This window comes from Apis florea, unplaced genomic scaffold (assembly GCF_048593485.1).
Source record: "Apis florea isolate Af1SG1 unplaced genomic scaffold, ASM4859348v1 contig_2492_pilon, whole genome shotgun sequence".
Lineage (NCBI taxonomy): Eukaryota > Metazoa > Arthropoda > Insecta > Hymenoptera > Apidae > Apis > Apis florea.
In genome coordinates this window covers 2,182,243-2,208,715 of record NW_028256593.1, presented here as the reverse complement: position 1 = coordinate 2,208,715, position 26,473 = coordinate 2,182,243, and the positions used below count along the sequence as shown (strand labels likewise).

At 35.1% G+C, this 26,473-nt stretch overlaps 4 protein-coding genes across 8 annotated transcripts; 2 read left to right on the top strand and 2 right to left on the bottom strand.

The window, feature by feature from the left end:
- Nucleotides 1–1,841: 1,841 nt before the first annotated feature.
- Nucleotides 1,842–16,617, bottom strand: Drep2 (DNA fragmentation factor-related protein 2). Of its 3 annotated transcripts, none has more exons than XM_086906078.1 (5): nt 15,012–16,617; nt 12,313–12,424; nt 10,416–10,589; nt 8,230–8,582; nt 1,842–7,067 (listed from the first exon to the last, which is right to left on the bottom strand). In XM_086906078.1, exons 1-5 carry the CDS (start codon nt 15,021–15,023, stop codon nt 6,168–6,170), a joined length of 1,551 nt encoding a protein of 516 aa, XP_086762204.1. In that variant the 5' UTR covers nt 15,024–16,617; the 3' UTR covers nt 1,842–6,167. The 3 variants fall into 3 exon arrangements, with proteins under 3 accessions (XP_086762204.1, XP_086762205.1, XP_086762207.1); XM_086906079.1 differs by having other exon boundaries at nt 1,842–7,064; XM_086906081.1 differs by having other exon boundaries at nt 12,313–12,409.
- Nucleotides 16,618–17,657: 1,040 nt separating this feature from the next.
- On the top strand, nt 17,658–21,194 carry dila (centrosomal protein dilatory). Of its 2 annotated transcripts, none has more exons than XM_012487325.3 (10): nt 17,658–18,232; nt 18,300–18,393; nt 18,908–19,010; nt 19,099–19,546; nt 19,624–19,841; nt 19,921–20,080; nt 20,139–20,395; nt 20,462–20,633; nt 20,730–20,893; nt 20,972–21,194. In XM_012487325.3, exons 1-10 carry the CDS (start codon nt 17,963–17,965, stop codon nt 21,108–21,110), a joined length of 2,025 nt encoding a protein of 674 aa, XP_012342779.2. In that variant the 5' UTR covers nt 17,658–17,962; the 3' UTR covers nt 21,111–21,194. The 2 variants fall into 2 exon arrangements, with proteins under 2 accessions (XP_012342779.2, XP_086762202.1); XM_086906076.1 differs by having other exon boundaries at nt 18,177–18,232; nt 18,300–18,457.
- On the bottom strand, nt 21,115–23,729 carry 128up (GTP-binding protein 128up). The gene is made up of 8 exons (XM_003694036.4): nt 23,113–23,729; nt 22,865–23,030; nt 22,652–22,782; nt 22,337–22,576; nt 22,013–22,181; nt 21,816–21,945; nt 21,618–21,740; nt 21,115–21,545 (listed from the first exon to the last, which is right to left on the bottom strand). Exons 1-8 carry the CDS (start codon nt 23,152–23,154, stop codon nt 21,443–21,445), a joined length of 1,104 nt encoding a protein of 367 aa, XP_003694084.1. The 5' UTR covers nt 23,155–23,729; the 3' UTR covers nt 21,115–21,442.
- A 1-nt stretch (nt 23,730) lies between these two features.
- Nucleotides 23,731–26,376, top strand: Arp8 (Actin-related protein 8). Of its 2 annotated transcripts, none has more exons than XM_086906077.1 (7): nt 23,731–24,240; nt 24,307–24,474; nt 24,535–25,026; nt 25,095–25,586; nt 25,659–25,878; nt 25,954–26,076; nt 26,147–26,376. In XM_086906077.1, the coding sequence occupies exons 1-7, from the start codon at nt 24,211–24,213 to the stop codon at nt 26,317–26,319; spliced, it is 1,698 nt and encodes a 565-aa protein (XP_086762203.1). In that variant the 5' UTR covers nt 23,731–24,210; the 3' UTR covers nt 26,320–26,376. The 2 variants fall into 2 exon arrangements, with proteins under 2 accessions (XP_086762203.1, XP_003694081.1); XM_003694033.4 differs by having other exon boundaries at nt 25,948–26,076.
- Nucleotides 26,377–26,473: the final 97 nt, after the last annotated feature.

Here is a 26,473-nt window from a genome sequence, read left to right as displayed (position 1 = left end):
GAGATAATAAACACTGAAAATATTTTTAATTGCTTCGTGCATTCTGTGTATTCTTAACAAACGCACCATTATCTTTTCCCCTGCCTTTTTTCCCGTGAAAATTCGGCAACGATAATCCGAAGTGAGAAAGAAACCGTATTGTATCGTTAAAAATCGAAAATGGTTCTTTAAAAATGGAGAGAAAGGAAGAAGGAAACACAAAGTCCAACGTAATCCGGAGATGAAGAAAATGACGTGGTCGAAGAAAGAGGAATCAGTGTTGCCGTGGAACACTGTGGATCAATACCCTCGTCGCCTGTTGCGAGATTATACCTTTTGCTTTCTTTGTATTTATAGCCGCTAAGAAAGCGGGATAAAAATATCTTTTTCTTTTTTTTTTTTTTTTCTTTCTTTCGCGGATTGAAGAAGGTAAGATGATAAGTACGCGAGCTTTTTTACTAATAACTTTAAATCGTTCGCCAGATTCTACTGGGCCAGCCCGCCTTAGTAGTGTTCCTAAAAGGAACCGTCTTAATCTCTTCTTCTTCATCCGCCGCGATTAAAAGCCGAGGAGGAGAGAATTTTCCTCCTCGAAAAGATAAGAACGGACGATGCAAACCGAATATCAATCTTCTTCCAGCCAGATAGAGGCGTTAAGGGTTCTCTATTCTCCGCTATCGGGCTCACGGCTTTCAGTTTAATGAAAACATTTCAATCGCGCCGGGGATCGAACATCCCGAGATATAACAGTTTGGATTTTCGATCGTGACCTTCGTTACAAGGAGAAGAGATTGGAAATTATAATTTGCAGGATATCGAAAATATCGATATAAGAAAACGGGCGTAACAGGTTGTACGTTAAACAGCACGGCGTGAATGATACGATGATAAAGAGAAATAAAAATGCTTGGAGAGCAAGAAAAAACAAGAGCGAAGAGCATTAAAAAATATCCCGCAGGCTAGTGCGTCCTAATGCTCTCTTTCTTTTATTCCATTTGTTTATTTAGTTACGTTTAGGTAAGTACAATTTTTGTGTGCTTTTTTCTTTCTTCTTTTTTTTTTTTTTCTTTTTTACTTATGACGAAAAAAACAAAGATTTTTTTAACGCCAAATTGATAGGTGAAAAAATCGTAGGGAGTTTTTATTACCTAATAGGTATCGAACAATCACAATTTTGATTTTACCTCGTGGTTTTTTTCTTATTCTAATCATCGATCTGGATCTCGAGATTGTTGAGTTCGGGACGGATCGTGCAAGTTCGGGTGAGATCGGATAAGATCTCGATATTGTCGTATAAGCTCGATACGTTCGGATCTATTCGGCAATAATCGGCTATAATCGGTTCGAAACTCGGTCATTAGAGAGTAGCTAGCTAGCTCATCGGCGTCCGATTATTGCCGAATTGTTCCGAAGTGAAATCTTCAAGATTCTGAGCTTAACATAAGAGTATCTCATCCGATCTTGCCCGAATACTTCCGATCCGCGTCGAAGTTTTCTTCCCGAATCAAGGGACGATCCCGCATTCTAATAACGACGGATGTTCAAAGAAAAGACAGCAATTTTGAAGCGATAATTCTTTATCGTATTCCACGAGCGTAAAATTTTCTCCCGAGGCGATGAATCGATGGGAGCCCCGGTTTAATCCCTGGGAGAAAGGGCGTGAGCGGTTTCTCACCTTTTATTACGGCGAGTGAACTTTCTGAAAGTGGTCGCGGAATCGTGTTTCCACGTTCGTCTTTAACGAATCTACGACTACGATCAGTCTTAGATTGCAATAACGTTTCATTCTACGACACGAAATCTTTGGGAACGAGTTCGTTACACGCAATTCAACGAATATAATAGGTTTTTCGTGAACGATGTATTGTATATATATGGTTCTTTATTATTTACATTCTTGTTTATTGACGCATCATTCATCAGACACTCGCTCGCTGACATTTGTATGCTAATTATGTATGCACGTGTACGTGTGTATTTTTTTTTGTGTGTATATTCATTTATTTCATTTATTTATTTATTTATATTCGTATATATATATATATATATATATATATATATATATATATATATATATATATAAGTACATATATATATACATATATGTACTTGTTTATATTTTTTCCCGTATGTATGTATGTATATGTATATATATACATATATATATGTATAGTACTCCGTAACGTGATAAAACGTCATTAAAAAAGTCAGTACATCGTTTGTAATGCTTAAAAAACCTTAACTCGCGTCTACATTTAATTTATGTTTCATTTTGACAGTGCATAGTAGGATTGCAAATATCTGTGATTTATATCCTCCTCGTACATCTCGCGTGTATGCGCGTCGATGCGCGTCAATGAAAATTCGCTAACTCGCTCGCGCGAATTCACGCACACTCGGCGATTTGTCTCGCGCGAGGGAAGACTCGTTCTCGACATATTTTTTTTTTTTTTTTTCGTCATTTTTATATTTTCTTTTCGTTTTTTTTTTCTTTTTTTTTTCTTTCTTTCTTTCTTTCTCCCTCTTCTCCGCTCCTCCGCCTCGTGCAAATCTTACCTCGATCAATCGGTGTATAATAATAATAATAATAATCGATAAGATTCTAAACACGCTATTCGCGGCAAGAGACAAGTGACGAAGGTATAAAGCTAATCGTCGAATCGTTAGTTTTTCTCTCGCGTACTCACATACGTACACACACGCATACACTCTCTTTCTCTCTTCTCGCTAGTTTTTTTTTTTTTTTTTCGTAGTTTTCTCCGTAATGCGGCTTTGCAGTTATACAGAGGTAATCGTAATGCGAGGTGACTTATATTCGACTATGTCTCGATGCTTTCTTTCTCTTTCTCTCTCTTTCTCTCTCTCTCTCACACATGCACACACGATCTTCGATATCACATGTCTCTCCTTTACTCCTTGTTCGTTTTCTCGATCGTTCCTTTTTCGATCTTCTCTCGAAGCGAAATGTGTCCAATGAAAGAGAGAGGAGAAAAAGGAAGGAGGGGGAGGGAAGGGAAAAGTCGCTTCGAGGAATCGGTCTCTCGCGCGGAAAGAATGCCTTGCAAAGCGTTTTGCGCTTTGCCACGCGTTCGATTCGACGAAAAAGTATACGTATACGCCTCGCATAGCGCGCAAAAAAGGATCTAAGGGAGGAGGCTATAAGTAATATTGTAAATAAGAATGGCTCGAGACCGTATCATCTTTTTTTTCTTCGTTTCGTTCGTGTATACAATGCTTGCGTGTACCAAAAACATATAACGATCCTTTTTTTATTCCCCCCCCCTTTTTTTTATCATTTATTATTTATTTTTCGTTATTTCTTCTCACTCTTCTTTTTTATTCCTTTTTTTTTTCGTTCGTTTATTCTTTCCTTTTGTTTGTTAATCCTTTTTCAACGATTCATTCAGTTTATTTTAATTTCAATAGTTAAAGTGGCACTACGAAAAAACCTGAAAACAAAGTTCTCAACATCGGGTGAAAAACATCCCTCGGAAGATACAGAAGTCGTGTAGCGTTATTAAATTCGTAAAAGCACGTGTAACACCCTCTGTTCCATCAAATCGGTCCGAAAAAAAAAGAAAAAGAGAAAAAAAAAAGAGCATCCGTCGGCACGAGAAGAGAAGTGACATTTCGCGCAACAAAAGACGCGCTCCGTTTTACCTCATCTCCTCTCTTCATCTTTCCCCTTTTCTCTTTCTTTCACTCTTTCTCTCTCTCTCTCTCTCTCCCTCATCTCATTCGTATGGTTCTCAACACATGCACACAGGCATTCTCTCAATTTCTCTCCATGTGAAAATGCATTTGAATTTAAAACTCTCGAGAGTTGCTCTCAAAAGTTACCAGTGGACACTACCGCTACTCGAGAATGAGAGTCACTGTCGGATAATCGCTTTCATCGCAGTATTCTCTTCTCCCAAAACGAGTAACTCTCCAGAATTTTACCTTCCAAAAAAAAGTGGTCACGTCCTAAGAATTAGACGTTCAAGAATTATTTTTTAACAAATGGACACTGCGTTAATAGTGAAGTTTACAGGTAATTTTCACTTTTTTCATGCAGCGTCTATCCACGAAAAATAATTCTTGTAATTTTCCTCTTTTACTCTCAAATATAATCACACGCTCGTTCACTCTCCTATCTCTCTTTCGCATTCATTCTCATCGCATTTCTTTTTTTCTCGCCTTCGAAGTCGTTCGTCGAATTCCTTCTCGCATCGAATCCTCCTATATAGAAGAGAAACGAAACATGCGAGAAAATCTAGGACAGAACGAGGCGAGATCACATACACTCCCTGGAAATCAAACGAACTGAACCGTTTTCCTTCTATTATACGCACTATACCGTTTTACCCAGTTGGTTCTTATCTCTCAAGCACCAAGTCCTCTTTTTTTTTACGGAGCAATCATTTATGTATATATTCATATGTATATATATATATATATATAGTGTATATATACGTTATGTATAAAGTGTGATTTCTTTCTTGCAATGACGTAATATCGCTACAATACGTTTTTTTTTTTTTCCTTTTTTTTTTTTTATCGAATAAATTTTCGCCGTGTCTCTCCGTTCGCAGTGTCAAATATACTTACAATAGAAATATATTAAAATTGCAAAGTTTTCACGGAGCACGCCGGATATCCTGTATACATATATATATATACGCGGCGCGACTAATACTCTTATGTATCGGTATCACTTATATCGGTAGCGCAAAACCCGCTAACGATGATCCTGAACGAGGTCCTCCATATTCTCTCTTATCTCGTGCATCTATTTTCCTCCTCTTCCTCTTCTTCCCTACGCGTTCACCCCTCTTACTCTTCACCTCTCTGTATCTATACGAGTGTGTCTGTGTGTGTCACGTGTTGAACAACGTGTGTCGGTGTGTATGTGTACGTGTGTGTATGTGTGTGTGTGTATATATATATATAGGGTGTAGTAGGTACCGTGTTCGTTTCGTTTTTATACGTGTATATACGTATAGCGAGAGTCGGGCAGTTGATTTAATTCGTTTCTTACAGACTGACAAGGAACAAAATTTTTTTCATCTCGAATTCACCCTACCCACCAAAGTGTGGAACCAAACACACCCACTAATAACGGCTCTATTACGACTCGACTTTCGTATTTTTTTTCAGAGATCCTTCGCGCTCTCGACGACAGAAGGAAAACCAAAGCGATCCTTTGGTGTAACTGGAATCCAAAATTATCCCCGACATACGAACGATAAAAGGTAAATCGAGGTGCGTCGATGTACCTCTTCCCTCGATCTTTCTCTTCAACGTTCTTCTTTCCTTTTCTTAATAAACCGGAACACGTCCCCCGATCGATCAGGAACGAAAATATTTTTCCACCGTTTTTTTTTTTTTCTTTTTTCTTTTTCCACTTTATTCCTCGACGAACGGAAACGTCGTGAAACGTAAGTACCTCTATCTATCTCTCTTGCTTCGTCCTCTTCTCTTCGTATCTCTCTTTTATCTCCTTTTTCTTTTCTTTCTGTTTTTTTTTTTTTTATTATTTTTTTTTTCTTAGATAGGGCAGTGTTGTGGACGGTTACGGAATCAATGTCCGTAATCCCAAAAATGTTTCCTACAAGTATACATACTATTTAATAAGTACATATTTCAACAACCGTCTTTAGAACTAAGTTTAATAAGGTATCGTATGATTTATTTTATTATTATTATTATTATTATTATTATTATTATTATTATTTTATTATTATTATTATTTTTATTATTATTATTTTTTTTGGTTTCTTTTATTATGACGCATTCCTTTGTTTTATTATGAAAACATTTTGAAAAAAAATCACCGTTTCGCCGCTCGTTTATCTCCAATCCTCCACCGATCTCCCCTCCATTCGGAAATCCAGACACAATTATAACAAATTCGACTCTTAAATATTCGCTCTCTCTCACCCTCTCTCTCTCTCTCTCTCTCTCTCTCTCTCTCTCTCTCTCATCCTCTCTGTTTTTCTCAATCCTTCCAAAAACCCTTCTTCAAATCTCTCCTCGAATCTTTATCTTTTTAAGCCCCCTCCCCGCAGCTCGATATATACTTATTATTAATAATAACCATTAATAGGTGTATAATCTATCTATCTATCTATCTAACTAACTAACTATCTATCTATCTATCTATCTATCTAACTATCTATCTATCTATCTAGTAAAACAGCATCATATTAAAGTCTATCCTCCTCCTCCTCCTCGTTATCCTCGTTATTCTCCTCGGACTCCTCCTTGTATCCGGGGTGTTCCGAGATCGCGTAGTAATTCCCGTTGTAAATAACCCCGAGCTCCCTCAACACGTCTCCCCTAATGATAGCCTTGATCGTCCAGTTGTAACACTCCTCGCTCTCGCTCTCCCTGTCGAGCCGCTCCACGTCCAGTATCTTCGAGCTGAGCCGCTCCAGGATGATCCCTATGTCCTTGATGCTTAAGTGCTTCTGGTCTACGGTGAGCTGGTCGATGAGCAGTAAAAATTTCTCCGAGGTGACGATCTCGTCCTCCATGATCGTGTTCTCGGTCTCGGACTCGGAGCTGTCGTGCTCCTGGTGATGATTGTGGTGATGGTGGAGATGAAAGCTGGCCGTTGCCGAGTTGCCCGCCAACCGGGAGCTCGACTCCTCGTCCGCCGTGTCGCAGAATCTCACGTGCCCTTTGCTCAGCCCCGTTCGCCTCGTCCCGTCCGACAGGGAGGAGGGCGGCTGGGGGGATGGCGTCTGGGTCTGGGTCTGCTGCTGCTGGGGAGGATGATGATGAGGCGGCTGCTGCTGCTGTTGGTACTGCTGGTGTTGGGCGTCCTGGATAGGCGAGGTGGCCACCGACTTGTGCACCGCGATCCTGCGCCCCTCCTCGTGGAGGGCGCAGCAGTGGAAGTCGCACTCCCCGGCCGCCCCACCGTCCGCCCCGTTCACGGGGCTCCCGTTCCTCGTCACAGGCTGGTGGATGTGGTTCGAACACTCGGGCGTGTGGATATGAATGGTGGTGCTGTCGAACGAGTTGGTTCCCTGCTTCACCAGGCGGCCCGGGATCCCGTGGGGTTGGGGCTGGGGCTGGGGCTGCAGCTGCGGCTGCTGCTGCTGTCGTTACCACGGCGAGTTTTAATGGTTTGTCTGGATCGAAGATTCGAGGATATTCTCGAGGGCTACGCTACTGCGTGTCTATGCTATCGACTTTACGTACATTTTTTTCTTTTTTTTCTTTTTTAAGTTTCGCTCTCCGATCGAACCAAAGCGCTCGAGGCTTCCGAAAGGTTCACTCTTTTCAGCTTCAAGATTTTTTATTCGTTTAGAAAAAGTAAGTGGTCAAAAATTTCGAACAAAGTTCAGTGTTCATTGGTTGAACAGAAGTCTCGTGGAAGAAAGAATCTGATCGGTCAATGTGGAAGGAAAACGTTCTATTTTTACACGTATTTTTGTTTCTAACTTGTTTCTAGTAGTAGCTCTTTTATTATTATTATAGCGATGCGTGGTGTCAGGTTTGTCAACAAAACGTCTAAAACGTGGAGATAGGCAACGGTACTGTTCTGGTGAAAAAAAGTCTCGCGGGAGGGGCGAGAGGGGCAAGAGAGGTTCTTCGCAGAATCGTTTATCCCCACTTCAGACGCTTTGTTGACAAACCTGACACCAGTAATAGAAGCTACATAGTAATAAAAGAGCTATATAATTTGATATATTTAAAATCGTAAAAATTATTTTTATTTATGAAGTTACGTTAGGCTAATTATCTAAGAAGTATGAAATATTACTTTTGATATAATATTAATACAACTATGGTATATCTATTCGTATACGTACAATTATTATCTTAATTACTAAACTATTGTTACAATTTAGCTTACACATATTATGAGAAACAAATTCTTACATTATACGTTAGAATACTTTGGATTCTATGGCTATTGCATTGGATTTAGACTTTATTCTTCTTCACAATGTCACAATCGGATTAGTATATGCGACAAATACTATAGTACAAATGTGTAAAGATATTTCCTTCCACGTTGACCAATAGATCCGCATTCTTTCCGTGAGACTTCTTTCCTTGCTAATACTAATTAACTTCAATTATCAAATTTTGCTCATCTGTGTCCATGGATCTCCAGGGAACGTGAGATGGATACGATTGAAATCGAATTCCGGAAACCTCGCGATACTCGTGGTGGTAAAGAGCGAAAAGAAGACTCGAGAAATAGAGAAAGAAAAAGTGGAAGAAAAGAGAAGGTTAATCGGGAACTCGTACCATGTCGTCATGATTTATCACAGTGATGTGGGGGCTGGTGTAACGGCTGGGGCCGACCTCGGCCGTCAGATGTCCCAGCTTCCCCCCGTAGTTGAGCTTGTCCAGGCTTGTCTGGATGACCAGGGGTGGCCGCTGACTCAGATCGGTTTTCTTAGTCGGCGAATACTTGGAAGTCTGCACGTCTTGACCTTTCTGCTGTTGCTGGGCCTGAGACGACGTGGATGAACGCTGGTCCCAGTGTAGCACCACCGTGACTCGTCCTTTATTGTCCATGATCTTCCACGAGGGTGTCTCATCGTGTAGCTCCAGGGCGTGGATTGTTTCGCAGACTATTTTAGGTATGGCCGAAATCGCTGCAACCACGTGAAACACGGGTGTTAGAATACAGTTTTTCATTCGTCGCAAACATTTAAATATTTTTCTCTAAACTTTTTTAACAACAACATTCATAAACGTGAACGAATTCTTCATTCATCAGATATTGGATCAGCTTTTTAGTCATCCAATTTCATACTTTTTTACACGCAATTTTCTACGTTTTCACGAATATATCGATCTCGTTTATGCGATTCATTAATACACGGTGGGCGTCGCTGCGGGAACAAATCGTTATCTGATCGCCCTCTTCGACGAATCTGCACTTTTGTCTTATTGTACTTACGAATCGATATAACGTGTTCCGCTCGCACAACTCGCATCCATTATCATCGCGAAAGTTGCCTTTGCTCGCGTCGATCGCGAAGCCGTAAATACGTCAGCTCGCTTTCACGAATGTTCACCCGGCCCTTTACCACGTACAGGACGCGTATACGATCTATAATTACACGCGAGTCGAGGCGAGTCGATCAATCGACGCTGAAAGGATTCGCTTTTCCCTTCCTTTCTTCACTTTTAAAAATAACTCGAGAGATAAATATTTAGCGGAAAAACCAATTATCATTAGAAGAACGTGATAGACCGCCATCGCCTTTCGTTTACCTTTTGTTTACCAGATGGAAAGAACAGATAAAAGTAGCGACGCCTTTCAATCTCATCGATCGAGAATAATATATATCGTAGTTTTGTTTATCACTGATTGTTGCTCGAATGTATGAAGATTAGTAAGTTATTGTTTCTTAATCATTTTTAATCATTTTTATTATTGATCGTATGTCAATTTTCATGTCATTCTGTTAATGATTGTTTCATTTTTGAGATGAAGAATATTGATAGAATTCTTTTTTAAAAAAGAATAAATAATATTAGTTTATGATAATAATAGATTAATATTATTTGGAGATTCGAGTATTCGTATCTTTCATTTTTCATTATTCAAAAACGAATTTTTTATACAGGGTGATTCGTAATATTTTAAAATGTTAATGTATATTAAAATAATTAAAAAAAGGATATCATTTATAATTTAGTTTTTATTCGCTCGTGTTGAATGTATAATAATTTTCAACGTATCAAAAAAAGAAAAAAATCTATTGGATTGAGATTGCGATTATTTTCTTTAATTTTTTCTGTAACTAGAAAAGTATTAGATATGTATGTATGTAAATTCATATGAATTTTTTTTAATTATTTCAATGTACGAATTCATCCTTTCAAGTGGACATGATAACTCTTACGAATCATTCTGTATATTCTCATTCAGATAGAAAATTGATACAGATACAATAGCCAATTTAAATTCCATTCAGATTTCTAATCCAGATACTCAAATAAGTACTTATAAGATTCCAGATGTGAAAACTTAAATTATGCTTAAAACTTAATAAATAATCTACATTTTCATACACCAAATTTTATAAACCTTGAACCTTTACAATCAATCCTTCAAATTTCTATAATCTTTCTTCAATTTCTCCTAAAGATATCAACACTCTTGTGTCTTTATCTAAAACAGAATTTATTGCAACGACGAATAGTGAATAGATATTTAAGCAACAAAGCTCCACACAAAATTTGCAGTTTACAAATGATTCTCGCAATTTTTTCAAATTCAAGTGACAACCAGTATTTAAAATTACATATTATATACAAAAGCCAACAAGAGATCTATTTTCAAATAAAAATCGCCTCGCTCATCATCCTATTTGCCTACTTTCCACTAGAATTAAGAGGCACGCAAAGCCTCCCTTCCCCGTTTATCGCTAATTTATAGGCCAATCCTATCACACGTTCTCCGGTTAGATAGATACCAGCGCGTATGATGTCGACTCCAGTTGGACACCAACGTTCACCATGCCTTAGCAACAATAGGATCGTATTATTCGCTAGGGTTTTGAAGTATTCCCCGTCCTCCACTTGTGTACCGTCCGACTCCAACACTACGGATACATTCTCGCTTTGTGGCACGCCCAGTTTCTCCTTACCTAAAATTGGATGAGAAAACACGGAACGGCGATTAGTTGCAATTACAAGTGACGATCGCGCGTTTATGTTTATTATTGGGTCGATGATTAACGTTCGAGGCGTCGATTCGAAACTACTCGAGGGGAAGAAACGTGAAAAGAAGAAGGATAGATATATATATATGTAGATAAAATAGAGAAAGAACGAGATAACGTTCGTGATCCGTTTGCGAAGAGAGGAGAAGTATTCGATTCGAAGACATATTTTTTATTTCCACGAATTTTTTTTTTACCCTCGTATCGACTCATTTAGGCAAATTAAAAGATAATTTTGACGTGAAAGGTTGTTTATCATTTAATTTGAATGTTGTGTATGTCGAAATTGTTATTTAAAATTGAGTAAAAAAAAAAAAAAAAGAAAAAAAAATTGATTATGGTATATTACAATTTCGAGAATAATCCAGAGAAAATTCATTCGCCCGTGATTAATTCGATTAACATAAATACAATTAGTCACGAATAGTTGAAAATCTTTTATCGCATTATTCTGTGCATATATGTTGAAACTAATACGTTAATTTAATTGATACAACATTTTTCAAATACGCTTTGTTCTGATGTAATGCCCAAGTCTGGCTCGAGTTAAATCCAATGGATTAATTCGATTCCAAGATGGAGAAAGTACACCTCTTTCTCTCTCTCTCTCTCTCTCTCTTTCTCTCTAATTAGAAAGGAATAATATTCACGATCTTTCTCGTCTACGATTCTTTCCCTTTCAAGGATAGCCTCGTGATCGTGTTACTTAGTGATCATTTTTTTTTCTTTCTCTCTTTTTCTTTCTCTCTCTCTCTTTCTCTCTCTCTTTCTCTCTTTGAGACGACAGCCGGCGAAGGTTCGACACGATTTTATTTTATTTTTTTTTTTTTTCGGTTAAATGTTCTTGCATAAAAAAAAGCGATACCTTTCGACCAGTAATCCCAATATCTTGTGTGTCGTGAAAAGAAAGAAAGCACGTTATGTATATAATATTCGTGTATATCAGAGGTTATACGCCTTAATCGCGAGAAGGTATCGAGCATCGAAGTAAACAGGATTTCGGATCGATGGTGGGTCAGGATTGGACCGATTACTTTTTTTGTAATCGAAAACAATATATAATTCTTCTTTCAAAATATCCAATTAATCGAGTAAAATGTTATAATTATTCAAATAATATTATTTTTCAATCGAAACGTTACTTATATTATTTTTCTTAGATAGGTTACGAATGAGATTTCTTTTTATATTGAGATTATAATAGTAGAAAAATTAATCTATTATGAAATAATAGATTATCTATATATGTATATATTTTTCCAAAATTTAAAATATTCAAATATATACCGGATTAAAATTATTTATCTTTCAAAATAAAAATAATAATTTGAATAATTATTTAAATAAGAATTTTTGTTTTTCGATTACGCCCAATCCTGGACAGAATACGCAATTGATCGCAAAAATATTCAACTGTATCAAATATACACTTGTTTATCTAGCTTTATTCTAACGTATTCTTTCGATGTTTTAGACGAAAATTTAGATACGTACGAATAGTTTTACGTTGGTAAAAAAGAATACTTTTGTGACCAACTGTAGGTAAGGTATATCGTCGAGATTTATATTCATATGTAATACTTTCCACATCGAGTACCAGAGGTCTGGTTACTTTTTCGCTACCGGTTTCAGAGGGCACGCTTCTTACCCTGGTGTATCAGTTCCTCGAAATTGCTAACACACAGTCCCTTTCTTACGTTACGCCAACTGTCCCATATCTTAAAAGGTCTCTTGGTCCGTAACTCCTGCACAGAAATTAACTGATGCAATTTGCGTTTGAGTCACGATATTCCACAGAACAACCTACCGGTTTCATTTTAATTATATTATTCGAATGAAACTGAATGATAGAAGATGAAGAAAAAGACGATAAATTTAGAAATGATTTTTAGGGATTAGATAAACGCAAAGGTATAGATATTGGTATAAAGATAAACGCTGAAAGTAGAAAATCAGCAGTTTTGATTATAATTGTTAGAATTGGAGAAACAAAACAAAAATACAAAGTTTGGTATAAAAATAAGGATTTGAAGGAAGGAAAATGCAAGGAATCGGTATTGACATAATTAGAGTTTTTAGAATTGGAGAAACTACGAAGATTTGGTAGTAATACATTGGACGGCAAAATGTAGAAAATCGATTGCGATATAATTATAGATAAGATGATAAAAATTGAAATAGCGGAGAGATTAAAGGATAAAGAGAAGTAGGAATATTTAGAATCGTAAAGAAAAATCCAAATCGTTCAAAAATGATCCATCAAAAATGATAATCCAAAATTCGATTAAAAGACATAAAGAACGATAGATTAAAAGAATGGACGATTTTCTTACGTGGAAACGTGGAAAAAGAACGAGCCGATATATCGAAAAATGATGTATCAACGAGAGGATCGGTTCGAAAACGAGATGTAATTGCGTGCGAAGAAAGCGTAAAATCCTCGAGCAAACCGTGGAAAATGCTTATCGCCTAGATGTTAAGTGGAGTGTCTGCGCCGGGTCAACGGGAAAGTAATTTACCCTACGTGTTTTATACACGGTAACTAAGTAGAACAGACTATAAACAAAGCCTATCGCGCGCCTCGCCTGGGAAATTATTATCGAATATCCATATATCCTTGCAACGACTAAGTCTTCTATTTTTTTCTCTCTCTCTCTCTCTCTCCTCTTTTTCCCCCACATTTTCCTTCGAACGACGGAGAGTCGTGGAAAAAAATAGACATTCTTCTTTAGAATTTAATTTAACAGGTGGAGGACGACGACATACATCGTACAATCACGTCTCTAAAGCAGGAACAGGAAAAGATTAAACGTATAATAAAAGATTAAATTATTCGTAGGAGAAGAAAAATAGGACGTACAGGGCCAGAAAAATAGTATCCCGAGTCCGATAACGTGCAAATTGGAACAAGTTTGGTATCGAGTGTCTTTTAAGAAAAGGGAGCAGTTCGTATCCTTCGACCGTAGCGAAAAAGAGAGAAAAAAAAAGAAGGAAGGAGAGAAGAGGAATCTTGACCGATTAGAATTTCGATACGCGAGATATTCTTTCACGCGACAAGAAAAGGAGATTTCTCGTAAGGGGTGGATCGAAAAAAGGATCAGGTCGTTCGATGGCGTACGTTACAAAGGAAGGCGAATGTACTTTTATTTTCTAAACACCACCCCCTTCAAAATGTGGGTGCATGATCGTCTTAAGACGGCGTTTCGTGAGCATGAACTCAGTGGGCACCGATTACTCGGTTATCGGGGTTAAAGGATCTTTGGATCGCAATGGGATTATTCACAAACGATATTAGAATAATGCGAGTCAAAAAGGAATATTATGTTTGGATTGTCCCTAGTTTTCAACAGGGAGGCGCAAAGTGAACAAGGCGCAGACGCAGGCGCAACTTATGGTCGAAAACACTGACCTGATTCAATCATTCTCGGGTAAACGATCAAAAAAAAAAAAAGAATGAAAGAAAGAAAGAAAGAAAGAAAGGAAAAGAAAAAGGAAGAAAGGGAAATGTAGGAAGAGCGACGAATGGAAGGGTGAAAGAGACACGATAATGGTATAGGTTGGTGGTAGGTGGCAAGGAACGCGGAGAATCGGGTGACCAGGGCCAATGCACGTTCGGCGTATTGCACTCCTGTCCTAGAATTACACTCGATGCAGCTTCTCTCCGGAGCACGATCTTGGTAAACAATACGCGGCGAACCGCTGTTTACTAGAATCGAGGCCACGCCGATCCTGTGGGATTGCGTGATTCGGAAAGGAAAGCAGCATAACCTAAAAGGGCTGGTGCGCTGATCAGCGTACGCAGCCAGGTCAAACGCTCAGTCTCGAAAGAATAATATGCGGGACAGTGGGAAGGACGATAATCGAAAATATACGAATATATAGAGAAGGATACAGAGAAAAAAAAAAGAAGGAAAAAGAAAAAAATATAGACGTGAACGTAGACAGGTGTCGGGACGAAAGGATAAACGTAACGAAACGAAGATGATATGCGGCATTTTCGATCGCAAAAACTCTACACTTCCCACAATCTATGCGTGTATACGCGTGAGTCCGCGACGCGAATGCGTATAACTGGCCGACACTGCATATCTGACATGGATAGGTAAAGTAAGGAACAAGGCGCGTATATACGTTTGAATGATTGTTGAGATATATATTCAAAAACGATGAAAAATAGGGAGGATTAGGAAAAGAAAATCTTGGATTAGATGGGATTAGATGTGATTTGAAATTTAAAGATGAAGAGACACGCACAAGGGGTGGTAGTAGGAGAGACAGGCGGCGCATGTAAGGAACTGATGGTTGAGTATAAATGATCGGTAATAAGAATGCGATATAAATGCGTACCTCTCTTGCCATTACGTCATATCCCTGCAGGTAAGGGACCGTCCCAGCAAGCACTTATTCAGAAGGAACGAGTAAAGAAGCTGCACGTCGCATTATCGTGGCGACGGGATGCTCTCGTGCACTACTGTCCGCCCACCCTTGCTTGCGCTTTCTCTCTCTCTCTCTCTCTCTCTCCCTCTCTCCGTTTCTTCTCTCTCTCTCTCTCTCTCTCCCTCTCTTTCTCTTCCTCGTCCCGTTTTTCTCTCGAATTTCTCTCGTATTCACGCGTCTCTTCCCCGTCTTTTTCCTCTCTTTGCTTCTTTTCTTCCTGCCCGATTTTCTCCGATTTTCACCCAACCCTCTCTCGTAATCTCGCGACCGTTTCTCCGTCTCGTGCACCGTATACCGAAACACCTTGCGATGCGACACCGTTTCTTTTTCCCTTTCTCTCTTCCTTCCTGTCTTTCTCGCGCTCTCGATCTCCCTCCCCCTCTCTCTTTCTTTTCCTCTCTTTCTCTTTCTCTACGTGTACACGTATCTCTCCCTCTCCCTCTATCTTGGCCTGTTCCTCTTTCTCTCTTTCCCTTGTAGTAGTTCTGTCTGTCTCTGTGGCGCGCTCCTCGCGCCTCTCCCTCTTTTTCGCTCTCTCTCCCTCTCTCTATATAGATATCCGTCGCTTCCTCTCCGTTACTCTCTTTTCGGTCAGCCTCGGCACTGAGTTCGGTTCGTTCGGATTTCCGCACTGTATCAGCAGGGTATCGGCGTGGCGTATCGCGCGAGCTCGAATCAACGCGCGGGCCGAACGCGAGCGACCACCTCGCGGGAACACCTCATTCTAGCTGCTCTCTCGCCGTACAATTACCCGATCTAAGATTTCACTAGCGCATATGGGGGCAAATTGTAACAGTGGCTTCCTCCCAGCGGTTACTGCGGCGACTCCTAGTTTTAGATCGATTCTCTCTCGGTGTACGTACAGACACCCTCGCCCTCGCCCTCACCCTCACCCTCACCCTCACCCTCACCCTCGCCCTCGCCCTCGCCCTCACCCTCGGCTCTCCTTCTCCCCACGAGTTCACCCGCAACAACCTCGCCCCACGCGCGCCTCTCTCTTCCGACTGACGACCACTGCCTCCTCGTATCCCCTACGATCTCTTCCCAGTGGCTACCCAGTTCCCGAATTTGCCTGTTCCCCCCCTCCAGACAGTGCTGCCTACTCTGACTCTATTCTTAACCCTTTAGCGACGCGCTGTATCTCGAGATAACGACGAGCTCTGTGTTACCATTCGCTCAATCGATAACTCACCGTTTAAGGAAAAAAAGATTTAATGTGTATGCTCATGCGTTTATGTAGACGGGTTAAGGATTTAATCATAGACGAGATGTAGAACGGATCTATTTGTAGTACTAAACAAGACGTGATATTCTTTCTGTTTTAGTGTCATTATCTATGTTACCGATTAATGTAAGTTGTGAAAATTAATGATAAGTAAAATTAAATGTAAATTTTCACATAAAATCTCAACTTTGATAACACCAAGTACCAATTAACACATTAAGAAACATTATTTTATATGAAAAAATAAAGATTATCTTCACTCATAACAAAATTAATAATAACCAATTTTTATTAAAACAAAAAAGATATTCTTGATTAAATTATCCAATCTATATTGAATACATTAGAAATAAAAAAATTATTGAAAAAATAATTCTAAATTCGAAAAATAACAATTGCTATAGATAAAGTATGCAAATAGCATTTCACAGATAAGTATGTAAAATTTTATAAAAATTTTTATTCTTGAAAATATTAGAAAAATTTTACGTGCTACCTTCTATCCAATTATATTTTTTTAATACAAAATTCAGCAACAATTTCTGCTCCAGAATTCTTAGAAAAATTTCACGTGCCACCTCTTGTCTAATTATATTTTCTTAATACAAAATTTGTGTCAAATTTTCAATGATGGAATAAAAATTGTTGTCTAAATTTTTAATTTCTAGAAGAATATAATCGTAGAAAAAATGACATATAAAAATTTACATACAAATATCTATGAGATATAAATACACAATATATAAAAATTGAATAGTTTCTATTAAAATTTATAATCAATAGATTATAGAAGATAAAAGAAGACAATAAAGTTAATTAGATATCGGAGTCTTCTCCTGAGTGTATTTTATGGAACAAATATAGACAAAAAAAAAAAAAATAATAAAAAAGGGAATATAGGATAAAAATTGATAGTCAGTGCCATCTCTTGAGAGCCAATGATATCTTTTCAAAAATAGAATAAATAGAATAAGAATTATAGATTAGTGCCATCTGTTGAAAAGCAAAAAATGTATTTTTAAAAATAACTAAAAGATGACGTTAATTTTCAATTCTTATTCTACTCTAGCTTTAAAAAAAATATCTTTGGCGTGGCGATGAATGTCAATTCTTATTGTATCCTTTTTTTTAATTATTTACTCTCCTTTATATTTAAGTATCTATAGCACTCTAAAGATGGCATTGATTTCTCAATTTGTAACTTATTTATTCTTCTCGTATTATTTGTTTTTCTTGTTTATATTTTATCTGTAAAGTTTATACACTCAAGAAACGGCTCCAATTTTTGATTAACTTTATCGTCTTCTTTACCTAACCTTTTGATTAAAAAAACTTAAATCATCGATATGTTATTGTTTGTGTTGCATAAATACTAACGTAAAATGTTAATTCTACTCTTTACCTGTTTTGTGTTTAAATCTTACGCGCTCTTTAAATTGTGTATTCATTTTACTTAATTTCAATTACTTACTCTATTAAAAACAGGTGTACTCAAATGTTTTACCATCGTGTTACCTTGACATTACCTTGACAACCATAAATTCACCTATAAATAAGGGATGAAGAACCATTGAACATTCAGTTCGAGATACGAGTCTATTCGACGTAAACAGTATAAATCTTCGATCGATCGATCATGATTAACATCAATCATCCAAAAATTTGCGGAAAACCACCTGTAAATAAATCTTTTGCAACAAAAGAGTTGAAACAAAAAGAAATTACGAATCATAGCAAGGAAAAAGAGATCGATCATGATTCCATTATTATGGAAAATACAAAGAAAATTGATTGTAATGAAAATATTGTCGAATCGACTATGTGCTCATTCGAACAAATTTGTAATATAATTAGTGATCTCGAAAAAGACATTAACGCAAAGATTCCAGAAATAGATCAATTACAGGTTCGAGAAACAAAGTTACGGTGAACATTTTGTTCGATTGGATTGATTCAAATATTTCTAATTTTAGTTAAAACCAGAAAAAGACGTATCTCATGGAAAACATGAAACGAGTGGTACTACTTACGACGATATAATGACCTTTTTGACAAAGCTCGAAGATGGTAGTTTATATTACAATATATGGGTTCTCAACCTGTGGGTCGCGACCCCCAAGGGTCTTGCCAAGTGATTTTTGTTATCAAAATTATTTTTCTTCGCAATTATTTAATTAAATTATATAATAAAAATGCTCAAAATTTATTTATTTTGATATAGCTATATGGTAATACAATAAATAGTTCATCGCGCGTTAAAAAAAATGTTAAACATTTATCATGATGACATATATTAAATATTTTATATTTACTGAAATAAGCTTATATATTTCTTTTTGAATTTCATTTATCATTCATTCTCAGAAATAAGATATTATATTTATTGAAGTCTATTAAAAATGAATTTTTATATAATTATGTAAATGAATATGGGAATGCAAATTATTTCCACACTATTATAACTGGGGATCGTATCTCAGAAAAGGTTGGAAAACGCTGTGATAATAATTTAATCGTTATTAAAATTTCAATCTTCCTCGTTCTTTTGTAATTTTTACAACTAGTTATGCATACACGTCAGGTACATTGGACGAGACAAACATCAACATCCCAGAGATAGATGCCGCTATGTTTGAAGACGTGTTTGGCAACTCGCAATCTTTGCCCTGCATCAATTTCGATGAGTAAGAGGTTTCCATACGAAAAAAAAAAAAAAAATCACGCATAGAAGGTAATTACGAAAATTTTTTCTATTTTTTTTTTTTTTCTTAGCATCGGGCCAACTAATATCGAGATCAATAACACTCATGCATTCAAAGAAGATTTAATCACAGCCCAGTTGCAACTTGAAGAAAAAGAGGCCACTATATCCCTCTTGAAGGAACAATTGAAGACCGAAAGAAAATTGGCGTGTGAGAAATTGGAAAGTCAGAAAAAGAGCAGTAACTCCAAGTTGCAGCAACAAGAGGAGAAATACAAGGGGATAGTGAAGAGACATCAGAAGTTCATTGAACAGTTGATCCAGGAGAAAACCGATCTGACGGAGAAATGCAATTCATTGGTGCAAAAGGTGAAAGAGATAGAGATAAAAATGCAAAGAGATTTAAAAGCTGCGGCCGATAGGCACGTGGTGGAGTTACAAAGGGCGAAGGATCACTTGGCTGCTGCTGAGAAGATAAAAAGAGAGCGGTGGATAGAGGCCAGGACGACAAAGATCAAGGTTTTGGATCATTCGTGAGATTTCATTTAGAGTTGTCGATATATTTTCAACCACTTACGATTCGTAATGATTTGAAGGAAATGACGGTAAAGGGTTTGGAGCCTGAACTACGTAATATGATGGAACAACACGCGGAGGAGATTCAGAAGTTGAGAAATTTACACATGAAGGAATTGCAAGACACCGAATTGCGTATTATACGTCGATCTAATCAACAATTGGAGCAACTGCGTCTTGAGTTGACGGCCAGTCACGAGAGAATGTTGACCAACGAGAAGAATATTTTGTGGACCAGGTGTAGAATTAATTTTTTAGAGAAATTTGATTGAAACAACTGCGCAACAAGCTGAAATCGTTCCTCCTCATTTGTTCAGGTACCAGGAGAAACTGGAGGAACAAGAAAATCAATTTAAAACCCAACAAGCGAAACTTGTGGAAGAATTGCAATACGATAGAGATAAGTTTGCCAAGGAACAGACGAAAAGAGACACTGAAATGGAAGCTAATTTGCAGAAGATACATATGCAATATAAGGTAGAGATAGAACTGAAAGCTTGAGAAACAACAGCTTATGAAAAACTTGATATTTTAGCAAGAAATAGATGCTCTGAAGCAACAGCATTCGAATGAGAAAAAGGCACTTCAAGAGTCATTGAAAGCTGAATGGCACACTTGTTTAACCGAGTATAAGAGGCAACAAAATTTAAGAATCGAACAAATTGAGAATAAGATAAAAGAAGAGTGCAATAAGGAGAGAGATCGGCAAATTGAGCTTGCCATAGAACGCTTAGAAAAAGATTCTCGAGATGATAGATTGACTCTTCAACGAAATTTTGATTGCAAACTTAGGTACATAACTATCGAGATTGATTCTGTAACGATGCTTCAATCACGTATATATTTATTGTTTTTCAGATCTCTAACAGAGAAATATGAAATGGACTTGCAAAATGCAATAGATAATGAACAGCTTCATAAAGGTAAGTTAACTCAAACGAAGGATAAGCTTGAAAAAACACAAACTCAATTGCAAGAAGCGGAGAACAAATTGCAAGAATGTGTAACTGAGTTGAATACTGCAAATGAGGTAGGACTTTTCGTAAATTTTTAATGAGAATCCTTCATAAATTCATAAATGAGTGTATCATATATTTTTCGAATAAGACATGGTACATATCTTTAGGTGATTAAACGATTAAATATAGAACGAAATAACGCAAAGAAAATTGTGAGAAAAGAAATTGAAGGAGAAAAAAGAGAATTGGAGGAAAAAATTGCCTCACTTTATCAGGAAATAACTCGTATCAATGCAAACAGAGACGCCTCGATGGCTCAGTTACACAGCAGGTTTGATTTATATATATATTATTATGTATATATATAAATAATAAATAATAACATAAATCACATCGATTATGATTTTAGAATTAAATTGATAGTGACACAAAAAGTTTTAACGATAAAAAATCTGATTAAAGAACTTAACGACACAAAATTAAAATGCGAGCACTTGGAAAAGTTATTGGACCAACAACGAAGGGACTATATTTTAAAAAGTTTATAAACGATTTGTTGCTTATTCAGTTGTATATGTTATTTGTTGTATAACAGATATTTTATATAAAATAAATAAAATGATTTAAAATGATTTATGATTACCTATTAATATTAATAATTTACACAATTATTCGATAAAAAATAAATCTTCAACTACTTCTAGGATATCTTTTTTTTTTAGTTTTAACGTATCTTATATTACAATACAATGAAAATGTATTATTTTATACGAAGCAACAAAAAAAAATTTAAAAACTGCAATATCTTTAATTACAAGAGATTATGAAAATTTCAGTTTAATTTTCTAAATAATAATTATATACGAAATCTTAAATAAGATTATACTTTCTTTACAATTTGCACGACATCTTCATCACATAATATGTGATCTTTTCCAACCTTCTGTGGCTGATGTTTAACGGACGATCCCCATACAAGAGCACTAAAAACAATATAAATATTGAATATGATAATAAAAAACAATTGCAGATACAATTAAAAGAGATATAGTTACTATTTGAACTCTTTTGCGATAGATCGATGTAATTTATTACAAAAATCTTCAACTGTTCGTCTTTCTCTGTTTAATACTACTGGGGAATTATAATCTGGTAATTGACCCTTTGGTTTGGTATAACTAAAAAAGAATCAAATAAATAAATCGATTTATTTTAAAAAATGATGAAATAAAGTCTAAATTCTGGAAACATACATTCTAACCAGTTGTAAATATTCCCACATTTTTTCAAGCAAATCATCAAAGTTCCATTTATGATGAGCAGAAATCGGTACGCAATGCGGTATTTTATAAATGATGTCCAATTCTTCAATACTAATTTGATCTACAATCAAATAGGTAAATTGTAATCAATAATCCAAAATATTTTTTAATTTCTAATAACAAATTACCTATTTTGTTGAGTAAATAAATACATGGTACATAAACACGATTTCCTTCAATAACATCGATTAAATCATCAGATGTAGCATCGTAGCGCAAAATAATATCTGCATTATGAATTCTATATTCTGATAGAATACTTTTCACTGTTTCTAAGTCAAGTTCTGATTGTGCACACTGATAAATAATACAATTAATTTTAGTATTCATTACTATGCGATAATCATTTTAAAAAACTACACACGATTCTGTCGTTTTTTTTATATAAAATATAAAAAAAACAAATCTGATCATTTGTAATTTTCTATGTCGCTTATCTTGCCATTTATTACCGTAGTTTGAAAATTAATGCCACCTTTATCTTTTTTACGAAAAGTAATATTCGGTGGTTGTTTATTTAAGCGTAATCCAAAACCTTCTAATTCATGTTCAATTAATCTTTTATGCCCAAGTGGTTTTAACACATCCAAAACAATAAATATTAAACTACAAGTTCTTGCAACTGCAATAACTTGTCTTCCGCGTCCTTTACCATCTTTTGCACCTTCAATGATACCAGGTAGATCTAGCAACTAGAAAATGCATCCAATAATTCATATGATATAACATTTGATTGGATTTATATTTAATAGAATAAATTTAAAAACCTGTATTTTTGCACCCTTATATTTTATACAACCAGGAACAGTAGTAAGAGTTGTAAATTCATATGCTGCAACTTCAGAATAAACACCAGCAAGAGTACTCAATAAAGTAGATTTGCCCACAGAAGGAAAACCTGTGATTTCAAAATAAATAAAATAAAACATTGTTCTGATAGAAATATACATATATATATTTGATTATACCTTAATACACACCAACAAAACCTATTCTAGCATCACCCGTTTTAGCCACTTCAAAACCTTGCTCCCCCCCACCTCCACCACCCTTAGGAGTAATAAGTTCTCTTCTTAATTTAGCTAATTTTGCTTTTAATAGACCTAAGTGGCCAGATGTAGCTTTATTTTTTTGAGTTCGAGCCATCTATAAAATGAAATTATATTATATAGCATATAATAACAAATTTAAATTAATATAAAGAAATAAAAGATAAATTAAAGGTTACCTCGGCCTCGATTGAGGCAATCTTTTCTAATATTGTACTCATTTTGGTATAATTGAAAATTTATTTTAATTTATAATAAATATAAAACAAATGTCTTTTAAGCTCTTTCACGTTCTTCCATTACAAAATTCTAAGAATATATCAGTGTATAAATTTCACACGTGCTGACAAGTTACAAGCACATGTTATACATCGTTTTAGAAAATCATATAATGTACAATCTTTAAGTATGATAAAAAGGTACAAAACTTAAACTTAAAGTCCGTTTTCAAACAATATAAAACATTCAATTTCATCATAATATATTAAATGTACAAATGAAAGAGTTATATTGTAATTTTTAATTATTACTAAAATTAAATAAAAATAAATATATTAAATCATTAATATTCATATGATCCTTAGAGAGATATAAAACTTTAGATATGTTAATAAATTTTTATATAAAATGTATTTTTCCTAATTTTTTAATCTTCTAAATATTATTTTTAAATATTCTAAATAATATTTATTTCATAAACTTAAGAAATGATAGATTATTAAATTTTTAAGAATTATAGATATTGTTAATAATTTTTTAAAAATAATACATTTTCTATTGATCTTTTTTTTTTATTAGATCTTCATATTTTTCTTATATCTTTTACACAATTCAAAATATAAAATAATTAGTTATTCAACATATAATAATAATATTTTAAAATCTAGACTTCTTCTTTATATTTTTATAAATGTATATATAATTTAGAGAAAAACTTTGTTACGAAACTATAAAATATGACAGTTTTTTATTATTTCAAGTTTTTTATTATTTTTTATTATTCAATGTAAAATTTTAATATTCTAGACTTAGAGAAATAGTATTCTTTTTTTGAAATTGATGTTCTCACAATGCTAGGCATTAACTTCTAAACCGGTTGTATTTTTGTATAAATATTAGTATAAAATAAATAAAATAAATATGTTCAAAATAAATTGTTGAACATTTAAATAAATATGGATTAATAAATTAAAATCATATTTCATATTCATTCAGAAATCAATTATTTAAATGATAAAATATACATAACCTATTAAATTTATAGTATATAAACAATCATGCCTGTCTTTCAAGAGTCGTGCGCGGAGGTAATAATACTATAATTAGATTATTTTAAATATATATATTGTATCATTATTTTAAATATTTTTTAGCAAATTCAAGCTCAAACAATTATTATAATTCATCCTGGATCCATGTATCTTAGAATGGGAAGAGCATCAGATTTAAATCCTTGTACAATATTAAATGCTGTTGCCAGAAAACGTTTGCCAGGGGGATTAGAATATAAGGACAGTTTATTACCATCAGCTATACCACGAGTAAGTTTGTTTACAAATAATATTTTATAAAGATATTCCATTTTTAATTGCTTTTAGTAGACAAAAGAACTGACACAAGCAATGGAAGAATCTCGTTTGCAAGTATCTCATACATTGCAATCCTGTCTCCAATCTGATGGAAGAAGAAGATATGCTACACCACCCCAACAAATAGCTGCTTTTAATCGTAGATCAAATCCAGAAATATCATCTCCATGTAGTGTTGAATGGATAAAAACTGATAAAGATGTTGTAATTGGAGATGATGTATTATCATTAAATCCAGATGATAATTTTAATATCCATTTCCTATATAGGAGAGGAGAACTTAATATTCATTCAGGTCCTGGTGGTAGTTTAAGATCTGTTATGGCCAATTTAAAAACAATTTGGGAATATGTTCTCACAGAAAAAATGGACATTCCTTTAAGAGATTTGAAACATTATCGAGCTGTTCTTATAATTCCTGATATCTATAACAGACAATACTTAAAAGAATTAACAACTTTGATGCTTTGTGATATTGGATTTGGAGCATGTTTTTTATTACAAGTTTGTATTAATATTTTTAAAGGATTTTTTTATTACCAATATCATTAATATATCACTGTGTTCTAAAGGATCATGTAGCAGCTACGTTTGGTGCAGGATTAGGATACGCGTGCGTAGTCGATGTTGGAGATCAAAAAACATCGGTTTCTTGCGTAGAAGATGGAATTTCTCACAGAAATACTAGAGTTCGAATGGATTATGGCGGAGGAGATATTACCCAAACATTTTTTTGGCTCTTACAAAAATGTGCTTTCCCCTATAAGACATGCGATCCATCTAACAAACTGGATGCATTACTTTTGAATCAATTAAAAAAAGACTTTTGTCACGTTGATTTAAATGTATGCGGATCTCAGGAAAAGACGTTTATAGTTCGTAAACCAAAACAACAAACTGAGAAATATACTCTTCAAGTTGGGGACGAATGTTTAGTTGCACCTTTGAGTTTATTTCAACCTGAATTATTTAAAGTTACTGGAACACATAGCGTACATATACAAAAGAGATCAATGGGAGATCCAGAAGATCCACATGACGAAAATTATTTACGAGAAACAAGTGTATGTAGAGTTACATAAGAAAATGGGTATATTTATTTTTCTAACAAAAATATTAATTCCGTTATTGTTTAGAGAAGAGGCATGAAAGAAAATCTTGAACAAACATCTGAAATGCAAGAAGAAGCAACAGCACCGACTGTAGCAGGGGAAGAAGAAGTAGTTGTGGATGCAGTAGACTCGGCACCGATTACCTTATCAAATCGCGATTTAGATGCCCCGCGTGATTTTGTAGTAGGTCCTCAACAATTGTTAGGTTTGGATCATGCTGTTCTTCAAAGTATCGATCGCTGTCGTATGTATATCTAATCAATTCAATAAAAACAAAAAAATTCATGAATTTTAATTCTTACATTTTCCATAGCTACAGAAGATCTAAAAAGGAAAATGTATAGTTGCGTACTTGTTGTTGGTTCAGGTATGAAATTCCAAGGTATAGGTATGTGGCTACATAATCGGATTTCTCTTCAAATTCCCTATATGTACAGGGCCGGTACGTATTTTTGTATATAAATTTAAATACAAGAAAATTATTAAACTTTTTTTTTTTATACTACATGTAGAACAATTGGATATCATAACACAACCAAAAGAAATGGATCCTGGTATGACAGCATGGAAAGGAGCAGCAATTTTAAGTTGTTTAGAATCTGCTCAAGAATTATGGATTGGTCGACAAGAATGGGAACGTACAGGTGTTAGGGTATTAAGAGAAAGAGCTCCATTTATGTGGTAAAAATGTTTGAATTAAAAAAATTTTGCATTTAAATTGAAATATAAAATATTAAATTTAGATTTTGAATTCAAATTTTTTTATAGTTATATACCATTATTATTATCAAGCTATTTATTATTACATATACATTTCTTTTCTAATCTTCAAAATTTAG

Coding starts and splice junctions, on each gene's coding strand:
- Drep2 (XM_086906078.1), bottom strand. Junction 8,583..10,415: donor AGTCGACATCATACGCGCTG/GTATCTATCTAA, acceptor ACGTGGTTGCAG/CGATTTCGGCCATACCTAAA. Junction 7,068..8,229: donor TGATAAATCATGACGACATG/GTACGAGTTCCC, acceptor TGGTAACGACAG/CAGCAGCAGCCGCAGCTGCA.
- dila (XM_012487325.3), top strand. CDS start 17,963: ATGATTAACATCAATCATCCAAAAATTTGCGGAAAACCACCTGTAAAT. Junction 18,233..18,299: donor CAGAAATAGATCAATTACAG/GTTCGAGAAACA, acceptor TTCTAATTTTAG/TTAAAACCAGAAAAAGACGT. Junction 19,547..19,623: donor CCAGGACGACAAAGATCAAG/GTTTTGGATCAT, acceptor AATGATTTGAAG/GAAATGACGGTAAAGGGTTT.
- 128up (XM_003694036.4), bottom strand. CDS start 23,154: ATGAGTACAATATTAGAAAAGATTGCCTCAATCGAGGCCGAG. Junction 22,783..22,864: donor TGCTAGAATAGGTTTTGTTG/GTGTGTATTAAG, acceptor TTGAAATCACAG/GTTTTCCTTCTGTGGGCAAA. Junction 21,546..21,617: donor ATCGCAAAAGAGTTCAAATA/GTAACTATATCT, acceptor TATTGTTTTTAG/TGCTCTTGTATGGGGATCGT.
- Arp8 (XM_003694033.4), top strand. CDS start 24,211: ATGCCTGTCTTTCAAGAGTCGTGCGCGGAG. Junction 24,241..24,306: donor TTCAAGAGTCGTGCGCGGAG/GTAATAATACTA, acceptor AATATTTTTTAG/CAAATTCAAGCTCAAACAAT. Junction 25,879..25,947: donor TCAAAGTATCGATCGCTGTC/GTATGTATATCT, acceptor CATTTTCCATAG/CTACAGAAGATCTAAAAAGG.